At 40.1% G+C, this 21,357-nt stretch overlaps 1 protein-coding gene across 1 annotated transcript in view; it reads left to right on the forward strand.

Annotated features, from left to right (window-relative positions):
• snd1 (staphylococcal nuclease and tudor domain containing 1) overlaps positions 1–20,924 on the forward strand; it is an 890,588-nt gene extending 869,664 nt beyond the window's left edge. The window contains exons 23-24 of the mRNA XM_043713955.2: positions 18,749–18,793; positions 19,683–20,924. Coding sequence (XP_043569890.2) covers positions 18,749–18,793; positions 19,683–19,748 — 111 coding nt within the window. The 3' untranslated portion in view covers positions 19,749–20,924. The remainder of the gene's footprint in view (positions 1–18,748; positions 18,794–19,682) is intronic.
• The last annotated feature ends 433 nt before the right edge of the window (positions 20,925–21,357 follow it).

A 21,357-nucleotide genomic window follows, 5' to 3' on the forward strand; every position in this document is an offset into this window, starting at 1 on the left:
TCTGAGGAGGGATTGAGTTGGTTAGAATTGTATTCACTGGAGTTTAGAAGAATGAGACAGGTTCTCATAGAAACCTATAAAATTCTAGCAGGACGAGACAGGTTAGATGCAAGCAGGATATTCCTGATGAGGGTGAGTCCAGAACCAGGGGCTCAATGGTTTAAGGATGAGGGATAGTAAACCTTTCAGGACAGAGATGAAGAGAAATTTCTTCACCAAGAGAATGTTAAGCCTGTGGAATTCACTACCACAAGGTGGCTGAGGCCAAGGGCGGCATGGTGGTTCAGTGGTTAGCACTGCTGCCTCATAGCACCAGGGACCTGGGTTCAATTCCAGCCTCAGCCAACTGTCTGTGTGGAGTTTGCACATTCTCCCAATGTCTGCTTGGGTTTCCTCCGGGTGCTCAATTTCCTCCCACAGTCCAAAGATGTGCTGGTTAGATGAATTGGCCAAGCTAAATTGCCCATAGTGTTCAGAGATGTGTAGGTTCGGTGCATTAGTCAGGGAATTGTAGAGTAATAGCGTAGCTGAATGGGTTTGAGTAGGATATTCTTTGAAGGATCGGTGTGGACTACTTGGACCGAAGGGCTTGTTTCCATGCTGTAGGGTTTCAATGATTCTGTAAAAACATTGTGCTTTCAAAAGGAATAAATATAGCACTTATAGCTAAAGGGGTTAAGGGATATGAGGAATAGGGTATTGAGCTCAATGATCTGCCAAATTCATACTGAATGGCTCAAGTGGTTGAATGGCCTACTCCCGCTCCTATCTTCAATGTTTTGATGCACTCTGATTCTGCCCTTGCATTGTATTCACAGCTTACACTTCCCAGCAAAGACGACTGACTAGCAGCCAAAGTAGGGATTTTTAGTCAACATCTTTCCTGCTTCCCTGGTCAGAGGTAGCTCATCTTTGAAAGATCGGGAGGCATAAAATGACGTTTAGGTGCTGCAAGTGTTGAAGACTTTTTGTGGGTATCACTATCAGTGCAGTCACCACCCATGTGGGGCCTGCATCACTCCAGTGCAATTAGAAAATATTTATCTATGTACATGAACGGGTATTTGCTGTAAAATGTAATCTTGGTTTTGCTTGTTTGCATCAAGCTGTCACTATTTCAGCAGCCATTTTGCTCTAAATGAAGGGTTATTAGTTTTGTAAAGTTGTACTCATCTCAACTAACCAGAGTTATCTAAATTAAATTAAATCACTGCTTTCTGATAAATAACGACATCTCATTCCTTTTAGTAATGCCAGTAGATTCTGCAATTTTCACTGCCTACGACCTGCATGACATAAGACATCCAAGTCCAGGTGACTTTGAGATGTACTTTTATATTGCCATTTTCTTGGCATTTGGTTTGAACACAATAAATAAGAACAGGAATAGGTCCTGCAGCCTGTTTCAACAAGATATTTATTTTTAATTTTTTTCCCACCTTTTCTGCACCTGAATGCAACAAATCTGAAATCTCGACATCAATCAGTATTGACAGTGCTTCAGCTTCAGAATTTGTGGCTTCAGAAAGCCACTTTGTTTAATGTGTAGAATTTGGAAAAGTTGAGGTTGTTCTCCTTGAAGCATTGAGGTAAAGGTGAGCTTTGACTGATGTGTTTTTTTTTAAATTGGTTTTGATAGAATAAATAAAATGGAACTGTTCCCACTGACAAATCAGTCAGTGATCAAAAGAGAAAGATTCAAGGCAATTCACAAAAGAACAAGAGTTGACAGGAGGATTTTTTTTTAACATAATGAACTGTTGTGATCTGGAATACATTGCCTGAAGTAGATTCAAAAGTAACATTGCACAAGAGACTGGATAAATACTTGAAGGAAACATGCTTGCAGAGTTGTGGGGAAATAGCATGGAAGTGGTATTATTGGATAGCTCTACCAAAGAGCCAGCACAAGCAGGATGAAGCAAATTATTCCTCGTTGTATTATACTATCATCCTATGATCAATCTTGTACCACAGAAATAAAACTGGGAACAACTGGATGCCAGTGAACCTGATGTTTTGATATGTTTTCGTCAGTGAAGTCCTATCCTCAAAAAATTCAGCAAGTTTTTTTTTAGAATTGGCCTGTTTTAACTTTGATCTACGTACTCGAAATGCACCAAACACTTGGTGGCTATTCTATTTGTCATCTTTTCTCACCTCTGTTCCACCTTTGCGTTATATTGCTAGAGTTCAAAGCTTGAACATTTCTTTATTAAAAACATACTACTGCAGGCTTTTCTATAATCCCAAAAATGAATCAAATTAAAGTGTACTTGACATCTCAAAGTTTTGCCATTACTAAACCTGAATCTTTACCTGTTCCCAGAAGCTAAAATCATTTTGATCTTCATGCATAGTGAAACATTCAAATTTCACTCAAACTTCACTTCGGTGGTTCTTCCTCCACCACAGCTCTCTTGTAAACACATGAACACTGACCAAGTGTAGACCACTCAGACCTTCAAAATTGTTCTGCCATTCAATAAGATCATGCATGATTTGATTTTAAACTAAACTCTGTTTAATCATATCCCTGATAATCTTTCATCCAATTGGTAATTAAGATTCTGTATCCTTTGCCTTTCAAGAAAGAGAATTCCAAGACACTCAGTCCTCCAAAAAAAGTCCTCATCTCTGCTTTAAATGGGTGACAGTGCTACTTATTTCGATAATACGTCGTTTTACATTCTTCAACAAGCGGAAATATCCTTTCAACATCCACCTGATCAAGTCCCCTCAGAATATTTTCAATTAAGTCACCTATACTCTTCTAAACTACAGAGGATATAGGAGAAACTGAGGACTGCAGATGCTGGAGATCAGAGTAGAGTGTGGTGCTGGAAAAGCACAGCAGGGCAGGCAGCATTGGAGGAACAGGAGAATCGATGTTTCAAGCATAAGCCCTTCATCAGGATAGATTCCTGATGAAGGGCTTTTGCCTGAAACGTTGATTCTCCTGCTCCTCAGCTGCTGCCTGACCAGCTGTGCTTTTGCAGAACCACACTCTACAGAGGATATAGGCTGGCCTGAATAGCCTTTCCTCATAAGGCCATTACTTACTTTCAGGAACTAGTCTAATAAACCTTCTCTGAATTATTTCAAATGCATACACATTCTTCCATAATCATGGTGACCATTACAATGTGCAATACTTCAGCCATAGTCTCACCACTGTCCTGAATAACTGAAGCATAATCTCCCTGTTCTTGCATTCAATTCTCCTTGCAATAAACTATAACATTCTATTAGCTTTCCTTATTCCTTGTTGTACTTGCAAAATAACCTACAATTCATGGACACCTAAATATCTGCAACATCGCACCATTTAGATGAAATGCTTCTTTTTCTTTCATTCAGCCAAAATGAACAATTTCACTTTCCCACATTGTACTCCACTTGCCAGATCTTTTTCAAGTTTTTGTAGGCTCCTTATGTCCTCTTCACAATGCACTTTCCTACCAGCCTCATGCCGTTAGTAAATATAGCTAACTTACTTCAGTCCCTTCATCCAAGCCATTAGATAAGTTGTGAAAAGTTGAGACCCCAGCACCGGTCTCTGTGACACATCACTCGTAATATCCTGTATCCGGAAAATGACCCACTTATTCCGACACACTTTTTTCCTGTTAGCCAGCCAATCTCTTGAAGCCAATATGTTATCCCCCACACCATGAGCTGTTATTTTCCACAATAATCTTTTGGAGGAAGCGCCTTATCAAATGCTTTCTGGAAATCTAATCACTGATTGTACTTAATCTGCAATTTCAAAGAACTCAAATAAAGTAATTAAACATGATTCCCCTTTGACAAAGCTATGCCTGATTATCTTGAATCCACCCAGGTCCCCTGTTATAACATCAATAAAAGCTTCTAATATTTTTCAGTGACAGATGTTAAGCTAAGTGGCCTGTCATTTCTTGCTTACTGCTTCACTTTTAAATAAAAAAAGTCACATTAGCGATTTTCCATTTTTAAGGAACCGTTGCTAAATCTGATGAGTTTTGAAAAATTAAAACCAACGTAGCAACTTCTTTTAAGTCCCTAGAATTAAATTCATCAGGACCCTGAGGACTTGTAAACTCTCAATTCTACCAATTGACTCAGTGCTACTTCCCTTGAAATTATAATATCCTTCAGTTCCTCACTCCCTTTCTGATTTACAGATATTTCTGAGATGCTACTTATATCCTCTCAAGTAGGTGTAGTGGACAGCGAAGAGATTACAACAGGATCTGGACCAGATGGGCCAATGGGCTGAGAAGTGGCAGATGGAGTTTAATTCCGATAAATGCGAGGTGCTGCATTTTGGGAAAGCAAATCTTAGCAGGACTTATACACTAAATGGTAAGGTCCTAGGGAGTGTTGCTGCACAAAGAGAAATTGGACTGCAGGTTCATAGCTCCTTGAAAGTGGAGTCGCAGGTAGATAGGATAGTGAAGAAGATGTTTGGTATGCTTTCCTTTATTGGTCAGAGTATCGAGTACAGGAATTGGGAGGTCATGTTGTGGCTGTACAGGACATTGATTAGGCCACTATTGGAATATTACATGCAATTCTGGTCTCCTTCCTCCCGGAAAGATGTTGTGAAACTTGAAAGGGTTCAGAAAAGATTTACAAGGTTGTTGCCAGAGTTGGAGGATCTGAGCTACAGGGAGAGGCTGAACAGGGTGGGGCTGTTTTCCCTGGAGTGTCGGAGGCTGAGGGGTGACCTTATAGAGGGGCATGGATAGGATAAATAGAATAAGTCTTTTCCCTGGGGTCGGGGAGTCCAGAACTAGAGTGCATAGGTTTAAGGTGAGAGGGGAAAGATATAAAAGAGACCTAAGGGGCAACTTTTTCACGCAGAGGGTAGTACATGTATGGAATGAGCTGCCAGAGGATGTAATGGAAGCTGGTATAATTGCAACATTTAAGAGGCATTTGGATGGGTATATGAATAGGAAGGGTTTGGAGGGATATGGGCCAGGTGCTGGCAGGTGGGACTAGATTGGGTTGGGATATCTGGTCGGCATGGACGGGTTGGACCGAAGGGTCTGTTTCAAAGCTGTACATCTCTATGGCTCAATGACTCGAAGTGAAGATCAATGCAAAATATCTGTTCAATTTGTCTACCATCTCCTTGTCCTCTATTACTAATTCCCCAGACTCTTACTGCTGATCACTGCTCATCACTTGATTTGCTGTTGCTTACTCTTTGGAGTAAGAAACAAGTTGGATTGACATAATGTTATTCCTGACTCGAAATTCCGAAGAGTTTTACAGCCACTGATGAAATTTTGAATGGTAGTCACTTGTCAGAAAATGTGGCAGTCATTTTGTGCACAATAATTCCCACAAACCATGTGATCATCCACAATAATCGGTTTTAAGGTGTGGCAGGTGTCAGTGGAATTGAAAGATTAAAGTTGATCCTTTCAGATCTGTTCCCAGCAGGAGAGGGGGACAGATAATCAAAGATAACAAGATATCTTTGACATCAAAAAAGATTAGAGATCAAACCTGGAGTTATCCAAGAAACCGGTTCTTAAAACTTTTACCATGGCCACTTGGAGCAATCTTCCTAATCTTTTTTTATGAAAAAAAAAGATCAGTTTTCTGCAATGTCTTCAATAGTGCACCCTATGCCACTTTTACACCAACAGAGTGTGGTTAGCTGGGAATCTCTGGGACTTTGTAATTTGGCACATATTCAAAGGGACTCTTTTGGAAAGGAGAGGAAGATTTGCAATCCTTCCACTGATTACAGAAAACTAAATATCATCTTATAAATTCTTTTAGCTGACATACTTACTGACTGAATTAAAGTGAATATGGTAGGTCACTCAGAAATTCAGACTGTTAAACATTTGTTTTCTGAGCCACCACATGCTAGGCTCTTCTATTTCCCCATATTAATGAATACCAAGACTCTATGAGGCAGCCATTGCCAAGACCTTGTGAATAAGAGTTAGTAAATAATTCAAGCAATGATTGGTCAACAGTGATCCACAAATCCATTAATGCTTCACATATAATTTACAATTTTAAACATTGCTGCACTTTAAAACATATCTACTAATAGCTATGGTAGTGGGCTTGATAGACCATGTATGAGCCATGTAAGGCAATTGGTGACCAGTGGAGGTTGCTCTCAGTACACCACGCTGAGATGAACCTGTGGTTGCAGTGAATTTAAATGAAAGGGACTATTATTATTGCTTTTTGTTCTAATTTCAGGGGTCTTGTGCAAGTTTTTGTTAGGAAAGCTTCTCTCTGATGAAATGCACATTGCAACTCATCAGTTTTTGTTACTTGGTGTTAACTCTGAGGTATTAAACAGCTTGAACACTTGTTTATAGCCTGAAGAGCTTTTGCATGAAACGTCGATTCTCCTGCTCCTCAGATGCTGTCTGACCTGCTGTGCTTTACCAACACCACACTCTTGACTCTAATCTCCAGAATCTGCAGTGCTCATTTTCGCCTACTTGCTTAATAGATCCTAATTTAGTTTGCCTGTGTACTTAAACAAACACATAGAACATTTATTGAACAACAAAATTACAAGCTACGTTACTAGGCCTTTGTGTTGAGCTGCCAGAAAATGGGGGAGTTACTAAGTGAGTATTTTGCATCAGTATTTACTGTGGAAAAGGATATGGGAAATAGATGGTGACATCTTGCAAAATGTCCATATTACAGAGGAGGGAGTGCTGGATGTCTTGTGTGGATAAAAGTGAATAAATCCCCAAGACCTGATCAGGTGTACCCAAGAACTCTGTGGGAAGCTAGAGAAGTGATTGCTGGACCTCTTCCTGAGATATTTGTATCATCGATAGTCACAGATGAGGTGCTGCAAGACTGGAGGTTGGCTAACATGGTGCTCCTGTTTAAGAAGGCTGGTAAGGACAAGCCAGGGAACTATAGACCAGTGAGCCTGACCTCGGTGGAGGGAATCCTGAGGGACAGGATGTACATGTATTTGGAAAGGCAAGGACTGATTAGGGATAGTCAACATGGCTTTGTGTGTGGGAAATCATGTCTCACAAACTTGATTGAGCTTTTTGAAGAAGTGACAAAGAGGATTGATGAGGGCAGAGTGGTAGATGTGATCCATATGGATTTGAGTAAGGCATTCGACAAGGTTCCCCATGGCAGACTGATTGATTAGCAAGGTTAGATCTCATGGAATACAGGGAGAACTAGCCATTTGGATACAGAACTGGCTCAAAGGTAGAAGACAGAGGGTGGTGGTGGAGGGTTGTTTTTCAGACTGGTGGTGTGTGACCAGTGGAGTGCCACAAGGATCGATGCTAGGTCCTCTACTTTTTGTCATTTACATAAATGATCTGGATGCGAGCATAAGAGATACAGTTAGTAAGTTTGCAGGTGACACAAAATTGGAGGTGTAGTGGACAGCGAAGAGGGTTACCTCAGCTTACAACAGGATCTTGACCAGATGGGCCAATGGGCTGAGAAGTGGCTGATGGAGTTTAATTCCGATAAATGCGAGGTGCTGCATTTTGGGAAAGCAAATCTTAGCAGGACTTATACACTTAATGATAAGGTCCTAGGGAGTGTTGCTGAACAAAGAGACCTTGGAGTGCAGGTTCATAGCTCCTTGAAAGTGGAATCACAGGTAGATAGGATAGTGAAGAAGGTGTTTTGTATGCTTTTCTTTATTGGTCAGAGTATTGAGTACAGGAGTTGGGAGGTCATGTTGCGGCTGTACAGGACATTGGTTAAGCCACTGTTGGAATATCGCATGCAATTCTGGTCTCCTTCCAATCAGAAAGATGTTGTGAAACTTGAAAGGGTTCAGAAAAGATTTACAAGGATGTTGCCAGGGTTGGAGGATTTGAGAATAGGGAGAGGCTGAACAGGCTGGGGCTGTTTTCCCTGGAGCGTCGGAGACTGAGGGGTGACCTTATAGTGGTTTACAAAATTATGAGGGGCATGGATAGGATAAATAGAATAAGTCTTTTCCCTGGGGTGTGGGAGTCCAGAACTAGAGGGCATAGGTTTTAGGGTGAGAGGGGAAAGATATAAAAGAGACCTAAGGAGCAACTTTTTCACACAGGAGGTGGTACATGTATGGAATGAGCTGCCAGAGGAAGTGGTGGAGGCTGGTACAATTGCAAGATTTAAGAGGCATTTGGATGGGTATATGAATAGGAAGGGCTTGGAGGGATATGGGCTGAGTGCTGACAGGTGGGACTAGATTGGGTTGGGATATCTGGTCGGCATGGATGGGTTGGACCGAAGGGTCTGTTTCCATACTGTACATCTCAATGACTCTAACCTTCATTTCCAAACTATTCCTTTTATCCTAACAAGATATTTACAATTACCAAATCAATGTTGATTCAGTACTATCTACTATATCCTCTGTTTTTTTCATCAGCTTGGCACAGCTACAACTGGTTTCCTTCTGACAAACGTTTGCACATTCACTGGGTACATTGTCTTCAATTGGTATATCCCCAAGACACCTAAAACAAATTGCAAACCAAACTTACTATTACCTTAAGAGCAAAGTTAAGAATTCTCAAAACTCAGTGTTCAGCTGCCATGCAAGATTTCTTCCTAGAGAGTTTAACGCAAATGCCTATACTCTCATCGTGCACAGATACACTGACTCCCCTCTGGATTGTTCTGTGGCTTTTGGTGTCCTTGGACTCCTTTGCTGGGCAACAGCTCAGTTTTGTTTCTACATTTCTTTTAAATGCGCTAAAACATGTCCCATCTGTTCCATTACAACTTTGATGGCAGGAATGCATTGGTAATCAAGCTGTTCTCCATGATTTGCAACATTTTATATGAATATTTTGATTCCATTAATAAAATGGTCAATTGTTTCCCTTCTGGTACTACAATAAAGAGACTTCCATCAGGCTTCTTTAGTGAACTCAATAAGTGATTTTTTAAAAACAAGCAGCCAAACTTGTTGGTGCCTGAGCTGTAATCCAGAATCAGAATTATGTTCCTCCTTAATTCCAAAGCAAACACACAAAACACAAAAGGCAACAATGAATGTGCAGAGTTGGTATTTTAAAAAGGGCAAAAAACACCCATATTGGCCACTGGCCTAAAAACAAAAGAATGTGATTAATTCCCTTAATCCACTGAGTTTTTTGTTAACAAAATTAAATTGCGAATTGCATAGACCTATGGAACAATTTCAGAATGAATTTGGATTCAGATAGTCTTTAGAAAGTAGTTATAGTTCAGCTTTTCAGGGTTTACATTAAGTCAAAATACAAAGATGTGAAAATTTTACCAGTTTCCTCATTCTTACAACTGAAAAAGAAAGGGGGAGACTTGTATCTTTACCTCAAGGTTCAAAAGTTTTCTGACTTAAGTTTGTGAACTAGAAACCTAGCATAGAATTACATACTGTTTGCCAAAGCATTCTCTTCCATCAGTTAAGGGAAACAAATCCCACGTTACCTCTCTGAAAGCTTTAATTGGATGTGTTTCAAAGTCACATGACTTTCTGTAATTAGCAACTGCATCGCACCCATATTGAACTGCTGACTCAAGGTTCATAAAAAGCAAAAGAACTGTGGGTGTTGTAAATCTGAAACAAAAACAGAAATTGCTGGAAAAGCTCAGCAGATCTGGCAGCATCTGTGAAGAGAAATCACAGTTAATGTTTTGAGATCATTCTGAGGAAGGATCATTGGACCCGAAACATTAACTCTGTTACGACACGGGGTAAACCTCTCTGCTAATTTAAACCTGACACACACAGAAGCTCACCTCATGCTGTAATCTGTTAAATTTCGAGAGGCAAAGAACTATCCCAGAAGTCACTATTTAAAGTAAAATTAACAATTTTATTCTTCAAGTCCAAAATAGAACATTAAACAACTACTTACAACTCCTTTCTCTTAAATCTATCTTTTACCTCCCCCTCTACAATACTGGTCCAACTTAAAAAAAAAAAACTTGATTAAGATTTACAAAAAAAAATCATGTTTCAAAACCAGTCAGCTTTGTCGATTCTCCTTTGTAGATTTTCCTCTCTAGATTTTTTGGCTTTGGTGTTCTGCTGCACAAATTTCTTACGGACCAGTACCTTTCAGGAGCTCTTCGGCTAGCAGTCTATACTTGATGTTCTTGCCAGTTCTCTCCCTAACTGTTCAAAATGTCGAGTTTTATACCCCAAACCATTGGATCATTTCATTGGTTTGATGTCATATAAAAACACTAAATTCAAATTCGATTGGATTTTTGTATCTGGGGTATAATTTGAATTTGTTTTTGTTCCATGGCAACACAACTCTGGCTATTTGTTTCAATCAAGTGTTACATTTTTAAATTGTTCAGGACACTGTGCTTTCAGTCAGTCCTTGCTAGCTTCCTCTCTCTCTCAAATGTACAGTACACACCTTCATAACAACTCTGATGTCTCTTCACAGATACTGTCAGACCTAACCTTTTCCAGCAATTTCTGTTTTTGTTTTAGACCTAATTTTCTTGTTGTCCAGGGATAATGTCATTATCTGTAGGCCACAGTATCTGAATTCAAGAAGATGTGTTTATAACATGTCTGAGCAGGTTTTTTTATAAACTATTGGCCACATTCCTTGGTAAAATTCTTTCTAATCCAGAAAATGTCCAGTAGTTCAAAATCAAGGCTGAGATGTACAGAATTTTAATCAGCAAAGGAATTGAGAGTTATGGGGAAAATCATGAAAGTGGAGTTTGAGGAGAATCAGATCAGCCATCATCTCTTGGATGGCAAAGGCTCGAGGGGCTAAAACACCTGCTTCTGTACCTACATAATATGAACTTACCTTCCAATTTTTCTCGTCCATAGATATGTAGTCCTGACACTTCACTTCAGTTGTAGTAAAAACTCATTTAACGGAGCATGTATATAAACAGGTCTCCAAACTTAACAGCACCAAATTCACAAGAACATCTCCAAAAATGAAACCAAAACTATGTCTCCTCCTTGTACAAAAAATACAGAATACAAATTAAACTTGAAGTTATATATCTCTCCTAACACTATGTGGTAATACTTACCTTACTGGTAACAAACCTGAAATCAGATTTTTTTTTTCATTTATGAACCTAGATGGTGGGTATTGGCAAAGTTATTGATCCACACAGGGCACCATGGCTAAGTCTGACCCTGTCTGCATCTGCACCGATGAGCATCTTTTCGAAGAACAACCAATAGATAAGAATCTAGCATAGGTCCTTACATTAATTTATATTATTACCAATTCCCTGTGCAACTGGTCTGAGAATCCACAGATGCCAGTCAGCATGCCAATGCTATACTAACACATTTACTTCTGGAATCTCCAGCCACTACACAGACATCAGAGATCCATGCATAGCTGGAGGAGTTAGAGGTAATGTACAGTATCAGCCCCTCACTCCAAGGCACACCAAAAAAAACCCCACCCCTCCATCTGTGCATCCTCTTCCAGTTCCATGATGCTCCAAGACATGTGCACTTCTACATTTCTGGCATTTTGCATCTATGATTTCACCTGCCTAGGTACTAAGCTTTGAAATTCCCTACTTAAACCCCTCCACCTCTGCATCTTTCTTCCCTTATTATGTTTCATAAAACTGATGTCTCTGATCAACTTTTTTGCTGACCTTTCATAATATCTCTTTAGAACCATATCCCAACATGAATCAGTGCCTTGATCAATATTTACTCAACCCTTAAGGAGATTACCTGGTGGTCAGTACATATGCTGTGCCCACATTGAATTGCAGATTCCCTATGAGTCAGAAAAAGACCATTTGGTCCATCGGGTCTGCACCAACCCTCTGAAGAACATCCTACGCACAGTCACTTCCCAGATTGATTGCATTTATTGTCACGTGTACCTAAGTACAGTGAAAAGCTTTGTTTACAAGCAGTACAGGCAGATCATAGTTATCAAGGACATGTAGATTATCGGGTGAGAAAATAAAACTTAGACATAGGCATACAGGTTATGTCGCACAGGGTGTGCGCGAGGCAAGATCAACATTAGCAAGATAAGCATGATTTGGAGTTGGTTAGTCCATTTATCAGTCGAATAATGACCAGGGAGAAACTGTTCCTGAACCTGCTGGTGCACGTGTTCAAGCTTCTGCCTCTTCTGCCTAATAGAAGAGGTTGTAGGAGAGCATTACTTGAGTGCGATGGGTCTTTGAGGTTGGCAGGCAACGAGCCGTGTAAATGGAGTCTATGGATGGAAGGTTGGCTTCCATGATGGTTTGGGCTGTGCACGCAACCTTCTGTAGTTTCTTATGGTCCTGGGCAAAGCAGTTGACGTATACACCTGGACAATATGCTTTCAATGGTGCATCTATAGAATTGGTGAGGGTCCTTCTGAACATGCCAATTTTCTGAGCCTCCTAAGGAAATTGTGCGTTCTTGACCGTCGCATCTACATGAAATTATGAATTATCAGACACCCATTGGGATGAAGCAAGAGCAAGTGCACTTTCAAAATCGCAGTTTGATGCATTACTATGCCTCCATGACACTCTGGAATTTTCAAACTGAGATGAGGGATGGGTAATCTTTTTAACATTCTCACCTCCAGACTGTTAAACTGGAGTCTGTTAAGCTCCTTGTATTTGTTAGCAAGTCAGGAGTGCCAAAAGGTGATTTTCAGTTTCTAAATGGACATATCTGATCAACCTGATGCATGCTAGCAAACACCTGTCAGTTCAATTCAGGAATATTCACATGATACTTGTTTTGCGATAACAGCCATTTCAGTGAGGCTGCTGGCCTTCTATTGAGGCCTCTCCTCTCTTCTGCAAAGCACTGGCAGGTTCCACCATAACTGTTGCCTGCCTTTGCCTCCCCATCCATCTTTTAATATTTGGTGCCAACAATTGGATTCTGAGACCACCACTAGCCCAGTTAGGCTATTTGCAATGCATCTGCATAGCATGTTGAATGACAGAAATTTCCCAGACATTGTATTTATTTTTGTACTTAAATATTGGCCCCTCATCTGCAATTTCATTTTATAGACCCGCCTTTACCTAATGTCCCTTTGGGCGGTACACTGGCTCATTATTTAGCACTGCGAACTAGAGTTTGATTCCACCCTCTGGCATCTATCTGTGTGTGGAGTTAGCACATTCTCTGTGTCTGCATGGATTTCCTCCAGATGCTCCGGTTTCCTTCCACAGTCCAAAGATGTGCAGGCTGGGTAGATTAGCCCATGGGAAACGCTGAGCTACAGGGATAAGGAAGGGGGTGTGATGCTCTTCCATGGGTTGGTGTGGACTCAACGAGCCAAATGGCCTGTTTCCTCACTGTAGAGATTCTATGATACTTTTGGATAACAAAAACCTACCAATTTTAGATTTAAAGCTTGCAATTGATCTACTGTCATTTGCCATTAGTGGAACAGACTTACACCTAAAGTCTCATGTTTGTGATAGGGTGACTATTGGAGAAAATTATGAAGGAGAGAATTAACATCCACTTTAGGGATAGTCAACATGGCTTTGTCAGAGAGAGGTCATGCCTAACAAATAAGATTTTTTTTTTGAAAATGTGATCAACACACAAAGGGTGGTGAGTGTATGGAATGAGCTGCTAGAGGAAGTGGTGGAGGCTAGGACAATTATAACAGTTAAAAGTTATCTGGATGTGTAGATGAGTAGGAAGTTTTAGAGAGATATGGGGCCGAGTACTGGCAAATCTTATTGGGCCTTTTCTGTGCTGTATAAAAGGAATAAAAAAAATTGAGAAAGTGGATCTCTAGCTTTTTAATGCTGTGTTCCCTGGTCTTGGACTGCCCAAACAACAAAGTCTGCTTTTCTATCTACCGTCTCAGTTCCTCGTTCCTTGAAAACATAAGACTGGAATCTAATGAGAATTCTGGTTAGATTTTATAGATTAAGAAACAGTTTCACAATGATTGGAGCTGAGGGAATTCACCATGCTCAACCAACTATTTTAATCATTTAAGTTCAATTATCAGTAATAGGGTGGCAGCTTCTGCAACATTCTGCCCCGATCAGTGATTTGCTTGCTGTGCCAAATTCCAGTGTACCATCAGTAAAAAGATTGCTACAGTATCACCTAACTAACCTTTCCATCATTCTAAAGATGCAGTGGGAGACAGAAATTAGTGCAGGAATTTAATGCAATCTGTTGCCTGACCTCTGCTGAAAATTTACTCAGAAAACTTTATAGAAAACCCTTTAACTGTCACCTGACAGCAAATAGCTGCACTGATTAATCATTAATTAACTGATTTTTAACCATTCATTTTTGAAACGTGGACTTCGGTGACCAGGCAAACATTTATTGCCCATCCCAACTTGTTCTAACAAGGTGGTAGTGTACTACAACTTAGAACAACTGCAGTCTAAAATAAATATGCTTCCACTGCATTTATAGAAAGTTAGCTCGTACCTACAGTGCTGAAATTCTAAATTTTATTGAGGGTCTTGCTCTGTCACTTTAGAGATCAGCGAGATTTGAGAAAAATTGTAGCTCAGGTTGAGTTTCTGGATGTAGGTTTGCTCGCTGAGCTGGAAGGCTCATTTCCAGACGTTTTGTCATGTAACATCTTCAGTGGGGTGTTACCTAGTAGGGTGACGAAGCATCTGAAAATGAACCTTCCAGCTCAGCGAGCAAATCTACATCCAGACTTTCGAGACTTTAGAATCACATATAAGACAGGCCAGTTAAGAACACCAGGTCACATTTTCTTTACAGCATTAATGAACTGGTATGTGACTTGTGGTCATCTGACAGCTTTGTAAGCACTTTTGCTGGTATCAGCTTTTCGGCACCAGATTTTCAAAATTGAGTTCAAATTCTCAGATTGCTATGGGATTTTTTAAACTCAGTTTTGCAACTGGAGTAGCTTAAAATCTACATGAATGGACTCTCTAACTTCAAATAATGTTGATCATACTTTGCGCACCTCCTATGCGGTTGTAGCGTGTATGCCTCACTCTGTCTAAGCACCCAATAATCTGTATGTACTTGTTTGTTATGATCTGCCTGTACCACTCGCTTTTCACTGTATTTAGATCCATGTGACCACAAGAAATCAGATCAAATTAACAATACTTGGAAGAGGAAGAAGGTGAAATGACAGATGTTGATGGCAAGTCTCAGTCTATATGGACAGAGGAATTTAAAGAAGCAATATTTTAGTGTATTATAGAGCATGGACTCTAGGCAGCTGAAGGCAATGTTTTTAACACCAGCAGAGCAGTGTTTAATCCCATCTCTGATCACCCTGAGGACAGTAATACTCAACTATATAGCTTGGACAGGATTGGCATGGAAACATACCAGGTAGGGATAGCAGACTATTTCCCCTAAAACAAAATAGTGAACCTGTTGGGTTTTTTTTAACTACTTGGCAGCTTTCATATAATTTTTCTGGTGCCAGTCAATAATTGTGCATCATGAAGTAGGATGTTGTCAATGTGTTGCACCTCTAAAAGTGCAGTTCTGTTAAAATATCTTTGAGACACCCAAATGGCGCTCTCCCATTTTGGGAAACCTCCTGCTGACCCACCATCTGGAGCACAATCATCAGACTGTGTTTTTGTATCTCAGCCCACATTGTTGTTAAGTATGCAGTTAAAATGAAGCATCGTATGCCAGCCAATGTAGTGTTTTATTTTTGTGGATTTCAATTTAGTTCCATAAATGTCTAATAAAAGAATTACGACTGCTTTATTGAGGAGTGAAGGGCAGTGTCTGGGTGATCAAATGTGCCTGTGTCTGAACTATATTAAGTCGTATGCAGGTGATGTATTTAACCTTTAATTTTGTGTGTTCACATGCTAATTTTCTTGACTAATTTTGAAATCTGTTCCTGCCCTTCTGAAGCTTGTTGACTCCTAATTTGAGCAAGATTGCTCTCGATCCTCTAATTCATCTAGATAGCCACTTACCATACATCAGTCTGGCAGGGTAAAATGTTGAATATCTGAAAAATGCTTCATAAGCATTGGGCATTCAAAATGTGTTTTGCAGCCAGTGAAGTACTTTTTGATGTGTATTTGCTATTGTAAAGTCAGAATCACACCAGGTAATGTGTGCACATCAATGTCTTGCAATCAGCAATAGATGACAGCCGGATAATGTGTTGGAAGGATATTTATTCACCAGGGAAGTGGGGAGAATTCCCTAACTCCTTTTTCTGTAGTTTCATGGAACCCTTTATCTCCACTTGATGAGGAAGATGATTTAACATTGCATTAGAAAGATGTCCAATTCCAGCCTGCCCTTAACTGACATCTATATCAGTCACTTCCAGGATTGAGAGTTTAAATCTCACCAGGTTAAGTTATAAAATTGGATTTAGTAAATCCAGTCATTTACAAGCTAGCACAAGGAAAAATGGCAGCTACAACAACACTGTAAACACTCCTTAATTAGTCAGAAAATACCTTTCAAGGAAGGGAACCTGCTTTCCATTCCAAATCTAGCTGCATGTAATTTTAGATTTACATTTACACCGTCTTACAATTCTGACACATTAGCTCCTGTTTGCTGACATGTAGCTCTTGTGGTGCATCAGCTTTAGGCTGAAGTCCATTGTGAACACTACTATCTCAATTGTTAAAAAGAAATTTGGGCTAACAATCAGTTTGCAAAAAACAGTGACAATGACTCAAGATGGTCAGCTCAAAGCACTACTACAACTAAACAACACTGTAGTGAATAATTTAGATAAGTTCTGCTACCGGAGGTCAACAGTCTCAACTGAACTGAAATTTGATGAGGAAATTTCAGCTTGTAGTGGTAGTACTTGGGAAGCTTCAGGCAAACTTCAAAAGAAATCTCAAACTTTCATTTGCCATAAAAGAATATTGCTTGAGTAATAAGTAGATGCCTGCATGATACTGAAGCTTTAGCTACATCAAAGTCAGAATTAATTCTGTACTGTTGCTTGAGAGAGATCCTTGGGATCAATTAGCATCATATAGTCCCCAATACTCTATGGGGAATTTGGCAACGATCTGGTGAAGAAATTATCATACTAATTCTGAGGCAACATTAACTCACATAGCTAAATCATTTTATTACAAAGATGGCAGTTGCCTACCAATTCATGCACTACATGGAGAGATTGATGATACTAGAAAACCTGTTGGGTAGACAAAGCTAAAATACAAGTGCAATTCATGCAAGTGAGACATAATTTCATGCTGGATTGGCGTCAGTAACCGTCTGCACATGATCAATGCACTTAACAACAAAGTCCCTGTACTCAAGCATGGAAATTTGAAGAACCACATCTTCAGTTGACCCAGAAAGCAGTAATACAAAGGAGCATGTAGCATTGACAAAGGACAATCTCCAATGGCTGTCAATGTCTTCAACTGTCAATGCCTTGTTTAGATTAGACATATTCCCACTTGATGACTCAATGAACTGTCAATGTACATCACTTGCAATGGAATGATGTCAACAAAAATGGCTGTGTGACCAACTCTTAGCTGCTAAATTGTAGAAACAGTCACTCAAGAAGAAAGTCAATAGCTATCTCCAAATGTAACCTTGCCAGTATCATCACTTAAAATAAAGGTCAGTTTCAGTATAGGTTATTGGATGGTGACATCTTTCTTCAACTCAGGACAAACACAGTTGGTTTTGGCATCCATTCTCCCTGAGAATGCAAGTACAGCAGGCAGTGACGAAAGCTAATGGCATGCTGGCTTCATAGCAAGAGGAATTAAGTACAGGATCAAAGAAGTCCTTTTGCACCTGTACAGGGCCCTGGAGTATTGCGTGCAGTTTTGGTCTCCAAATTTGAGGAAGGGCATTCTGGCCATTGAGGGAGTGCAGCGTAGGTTCATGAGGTCTATTCCCAGAATGGTGGAACTATCATATGTTGAAAGATTGGAGCGACTGGATTTGTATACACTTGAGTTTAGAAGGATGAGAGGGGATCTGATTGTATAAGATTATTAAAGGATTGGACACTCTGGAGGCAGGAAGCATGTTTCCACTGATGGGTGAGTCCAGAACCAGAGGACACAGTTTAAAAATAAGGGGTAGGCCATTTAGAACAAAGTTGAGGAGAAACTTCTTCATCCAGAGAGTAGTGGATATATGGAATGCTCTGTCCCAGAAGGCAGTGGAGGCCAAGTCTCTGGATACTTTCAAGAAAGAAACGGATAGAGCTCTTAAAGATGGTGGAATCAAGGGTTATGGGGATAAGGCAGGAACAGGATACTGATTGTAGATGATCAGCCATGATCATAATGAATGTTGGTGCTGGCTCGAAAGGCCGAATGGCCTACTCCTGCAACGTATTGATTAGTTGATTCATGCGAAACAGGAATCAAAGGCAGGGACATCGCATCCACTGGCTTCATATGACATCAAGTCGTCCTTTGGAGTAGCTGATGTAGATTAAATCTGTAGTAATTATTCCCAATAATGAAATATCACCAGTTAATCATTTTTTGGTGATGCTGGTTGAAGGATAAGTGTTGACCAGGAAAATTATTTTGTTTTGGAGTATCTTTATGTCCATTTGGACAAGGAAATGAGACCTCAACACAACATCTTATTCAGAAGACCTATAGGAGACCAATATTACCTCAGGCCTGACCTAAAATCCCAGTATAAACAGTGTACAAGAGAATTGCAAAGGGACTGAACAATGATTTTCTGCTTCAGAGATAAACCAAACTAAAAGTAATGGCAATTCTGGTTTCACGTGGCTTTCACGAAACTGTATTAAGGGAGTTTTCACAGTTCACAATTAAACTAAATGTTGATCTTTATTTTCCACAGATTACAGAATACCTGAATGCTCAGGAGGCTGCCAAATCTGCACGGGTAAGAGTAATATGAAGTGAGAATGATGGTTCACACGTTTCTCCATTTCTCCACCACCACCAGCACGGTGGCACAGTGGTTAGCACTGCTGCCTCACAGAAACCTGGATTCAACTCCCACTTCGTGCAACTGTCTGTGGAGTTTGCACATTCTCCCTGTGTCTGCATGGGTTTCCTCCGGGTGCTCCGGTTTCCTCCTACACTCCAAAAATGTGGAGGTTAGGTGAATTGGCTATGCTAAATTGACTGTAGAGCTTGGTGAAGGGGTAAATGTAGAGGAATGAGTCGGGGTGGGTTGCTCTTCGGAGGGTCGGTGTGGACTTGTTGGGCCAAAGGGCCTGTTTCCGCACTGTAAGTAATCTAATCACCCATGCAATTTCTTTCTCTCCCTCCCTAATCTACCTTCTTTCATCAGTCAATTTCATGCTGACCCCCACCTCTCTCTGACACTCCTTATTTCATTATCTTCCTTTTTATTGGGTTTTCTCTACTTCCTTTCTTGCTGTATCCCTCCTTTGCTTCTATTCTTCCACCCATCTCATGGTGTTCCCTTCTTCTTTTGCTCTCCCTTTTCAGTCTCTTTTTTGTTGTGCTGTTCCCACCCTCCTTGTACTGATTTCCCTTTCTTCCCTCTCTGGCCCTTCTCTTTGTGTATTCTCTTCTCTTTGTCACTGTCTCATTTCTTGTGTCTCCCTATTTTCATAGCATTTCTCACGTCTGTCTTTGTCAGTCTTTCTTACATGAAGCCTTCCATTTCTTAGTTCTTTCATCCCTCCCTCTCATCTGTTACCCTCCTCAAGGTATTGGTGGTAACTCAGAACTCCGATACATGCCCTGTTTGACTAGCCTACAATTATTGCTGTACTGACACAGTTGTCTTTCCTTTACAGTTGAACCTCTGGCGCTATGGTGATTTCCGAGCTGATGATGCTGACGAATTTGGTTACAGACGCTAAAGAATCGGACATGATGACGGCGACACACCAACTTCCCCTCTGTCCCTCTTCTCTTACTGTCCTCCCTGTCCACAACAAGAGAGACTCTGATACTACTTTCTCTGTTTTCTCCCTTCAGGCTTTCAGAGTCTCATTGCACTCATCCTCTGCACCTTCAGATGAGCAGTTGGCAGTGCCAGGGGCTGAGATACTAATCATGATTGGACAATGATGTTAATTTGTGAGATGAACTGGAAATGAGTCGCCTGCTTTAAACTGAAATTCTCTTTCATTTCACCTTTTCCTTTTGAAATGCAGAATAAATTAACATGGTAATTTTTTTCCATTCATGTTGGTTTTGAAAAAATATATTCTTTGTTTTAAAAAAAATTAGTTTATAATCACGTAAGACAGGTACCAAGTTGATCTCAAATGAGATACAATTATTCAAAGAGGCTGCTGACAATATAGTCGCACCTGATTGACGGGTAATTAAAGCAAGCCTGTTTGAGGAAGAACGCAGGAGCAGATGTTCCAGGTCGGGACAGATGGAATCTTTAAGGGGAATTGCCAGTGAGACTTAAAAATGTTTCCAAGTTTCAGAACCCTGTATATTGCATCACTTTTTTGATGTTATTTTTCCTATTATGCTCTGACAAATTCCTCTATATAACTTGATGTTGAGTCCATTTATGAAAGCAGGCTTAGAATTTTGTTGATCATGGACCTCCCACTCCCTCCCCATCACCGCCACAGAAGTTGGTTAACCAAAACAGAATGGGAAGTGGAGATACCTGAGTTAATCTTTTTAAATGTCTTAATTATATATCAGCAAAACTGCTAAGTGTTGAAGTGATTTGTCTGCTCAAGCTTGGACCACATACAGATCTAATACGAAGTGCTGATAGAATACTCTGAGGGTTCATGCACAATCTGCTTAGCAGTCAGTAGCTTATCTTGAGGAAAATATGGGTACAGATAGCTGATGCAGAGGAATTTATATTAGAAAGCTATGTGCCCCTCTCTCTCTTTCTCTCTTTTTCTCTTGTGACTTGATTGCAAGTGATTTTTTTCATTTGTAATTCTGTAAGTTTATGATTTTTTTCCACCCCCATTCCCTTTCCTCATCTGATGTTGTCTCTTGTCATTATATTTAATGCTTACAGTCTCAATAAAAATAGCATTGGCAACATACAATCCCCTTTGTCATTGTTGTGTCCTCACTTACTGCTGCTGTAACACTGGTTTAAGTGCTGGGATGGTCAGGGAATAGTACTGAACCCCAGACCTCTCTTCTACCCTGGAGTTGTATAAAATACAGAGAGCTTTCCTGCCAAATGGGTAATTACTTCTGTCCACCGAGTATGGCTGACTAAGGTAAGCTATGAATGTGTTATCTAAAGGGTCTACCTTTCCTGGGCACTGATGCAGTTTGGGTTTAAAATTGCACAGAAAAGGAAGTGAAAAAATTTGGACTCTTTGAATTGGCCACAGGATGGATGCAAGGCAATTTGCAATTTCCAGCCATTTTAGTAGATAGTATTTAAAATGTTGAGATAGCTGGTAGGTGTAATGGTTAGTGATTTGAGATTTAATGTCTATATTCATTACTGTTAAATAAAGCTGTTGG

The sequence above is a fragment of the Chiloscyllium plagiosum genome, unplaced genomic scaffold (assembly GCF_037043375.1).
Source record: "Chiloscyllium plagiosum isolate Xiang-an unplaced genomic scaffold, Cpla_swu_hap1 HiC_scaffold_23, whole genome shotgun sequence".
Classification (NCBI taxonomy): Eukaryota; Metazoa; Chordata; class Chondrichthyes; order Orectolobiformes; family Hemiscylliidae; genus Chiloscyllium; species Chiloscyllium plagiosum.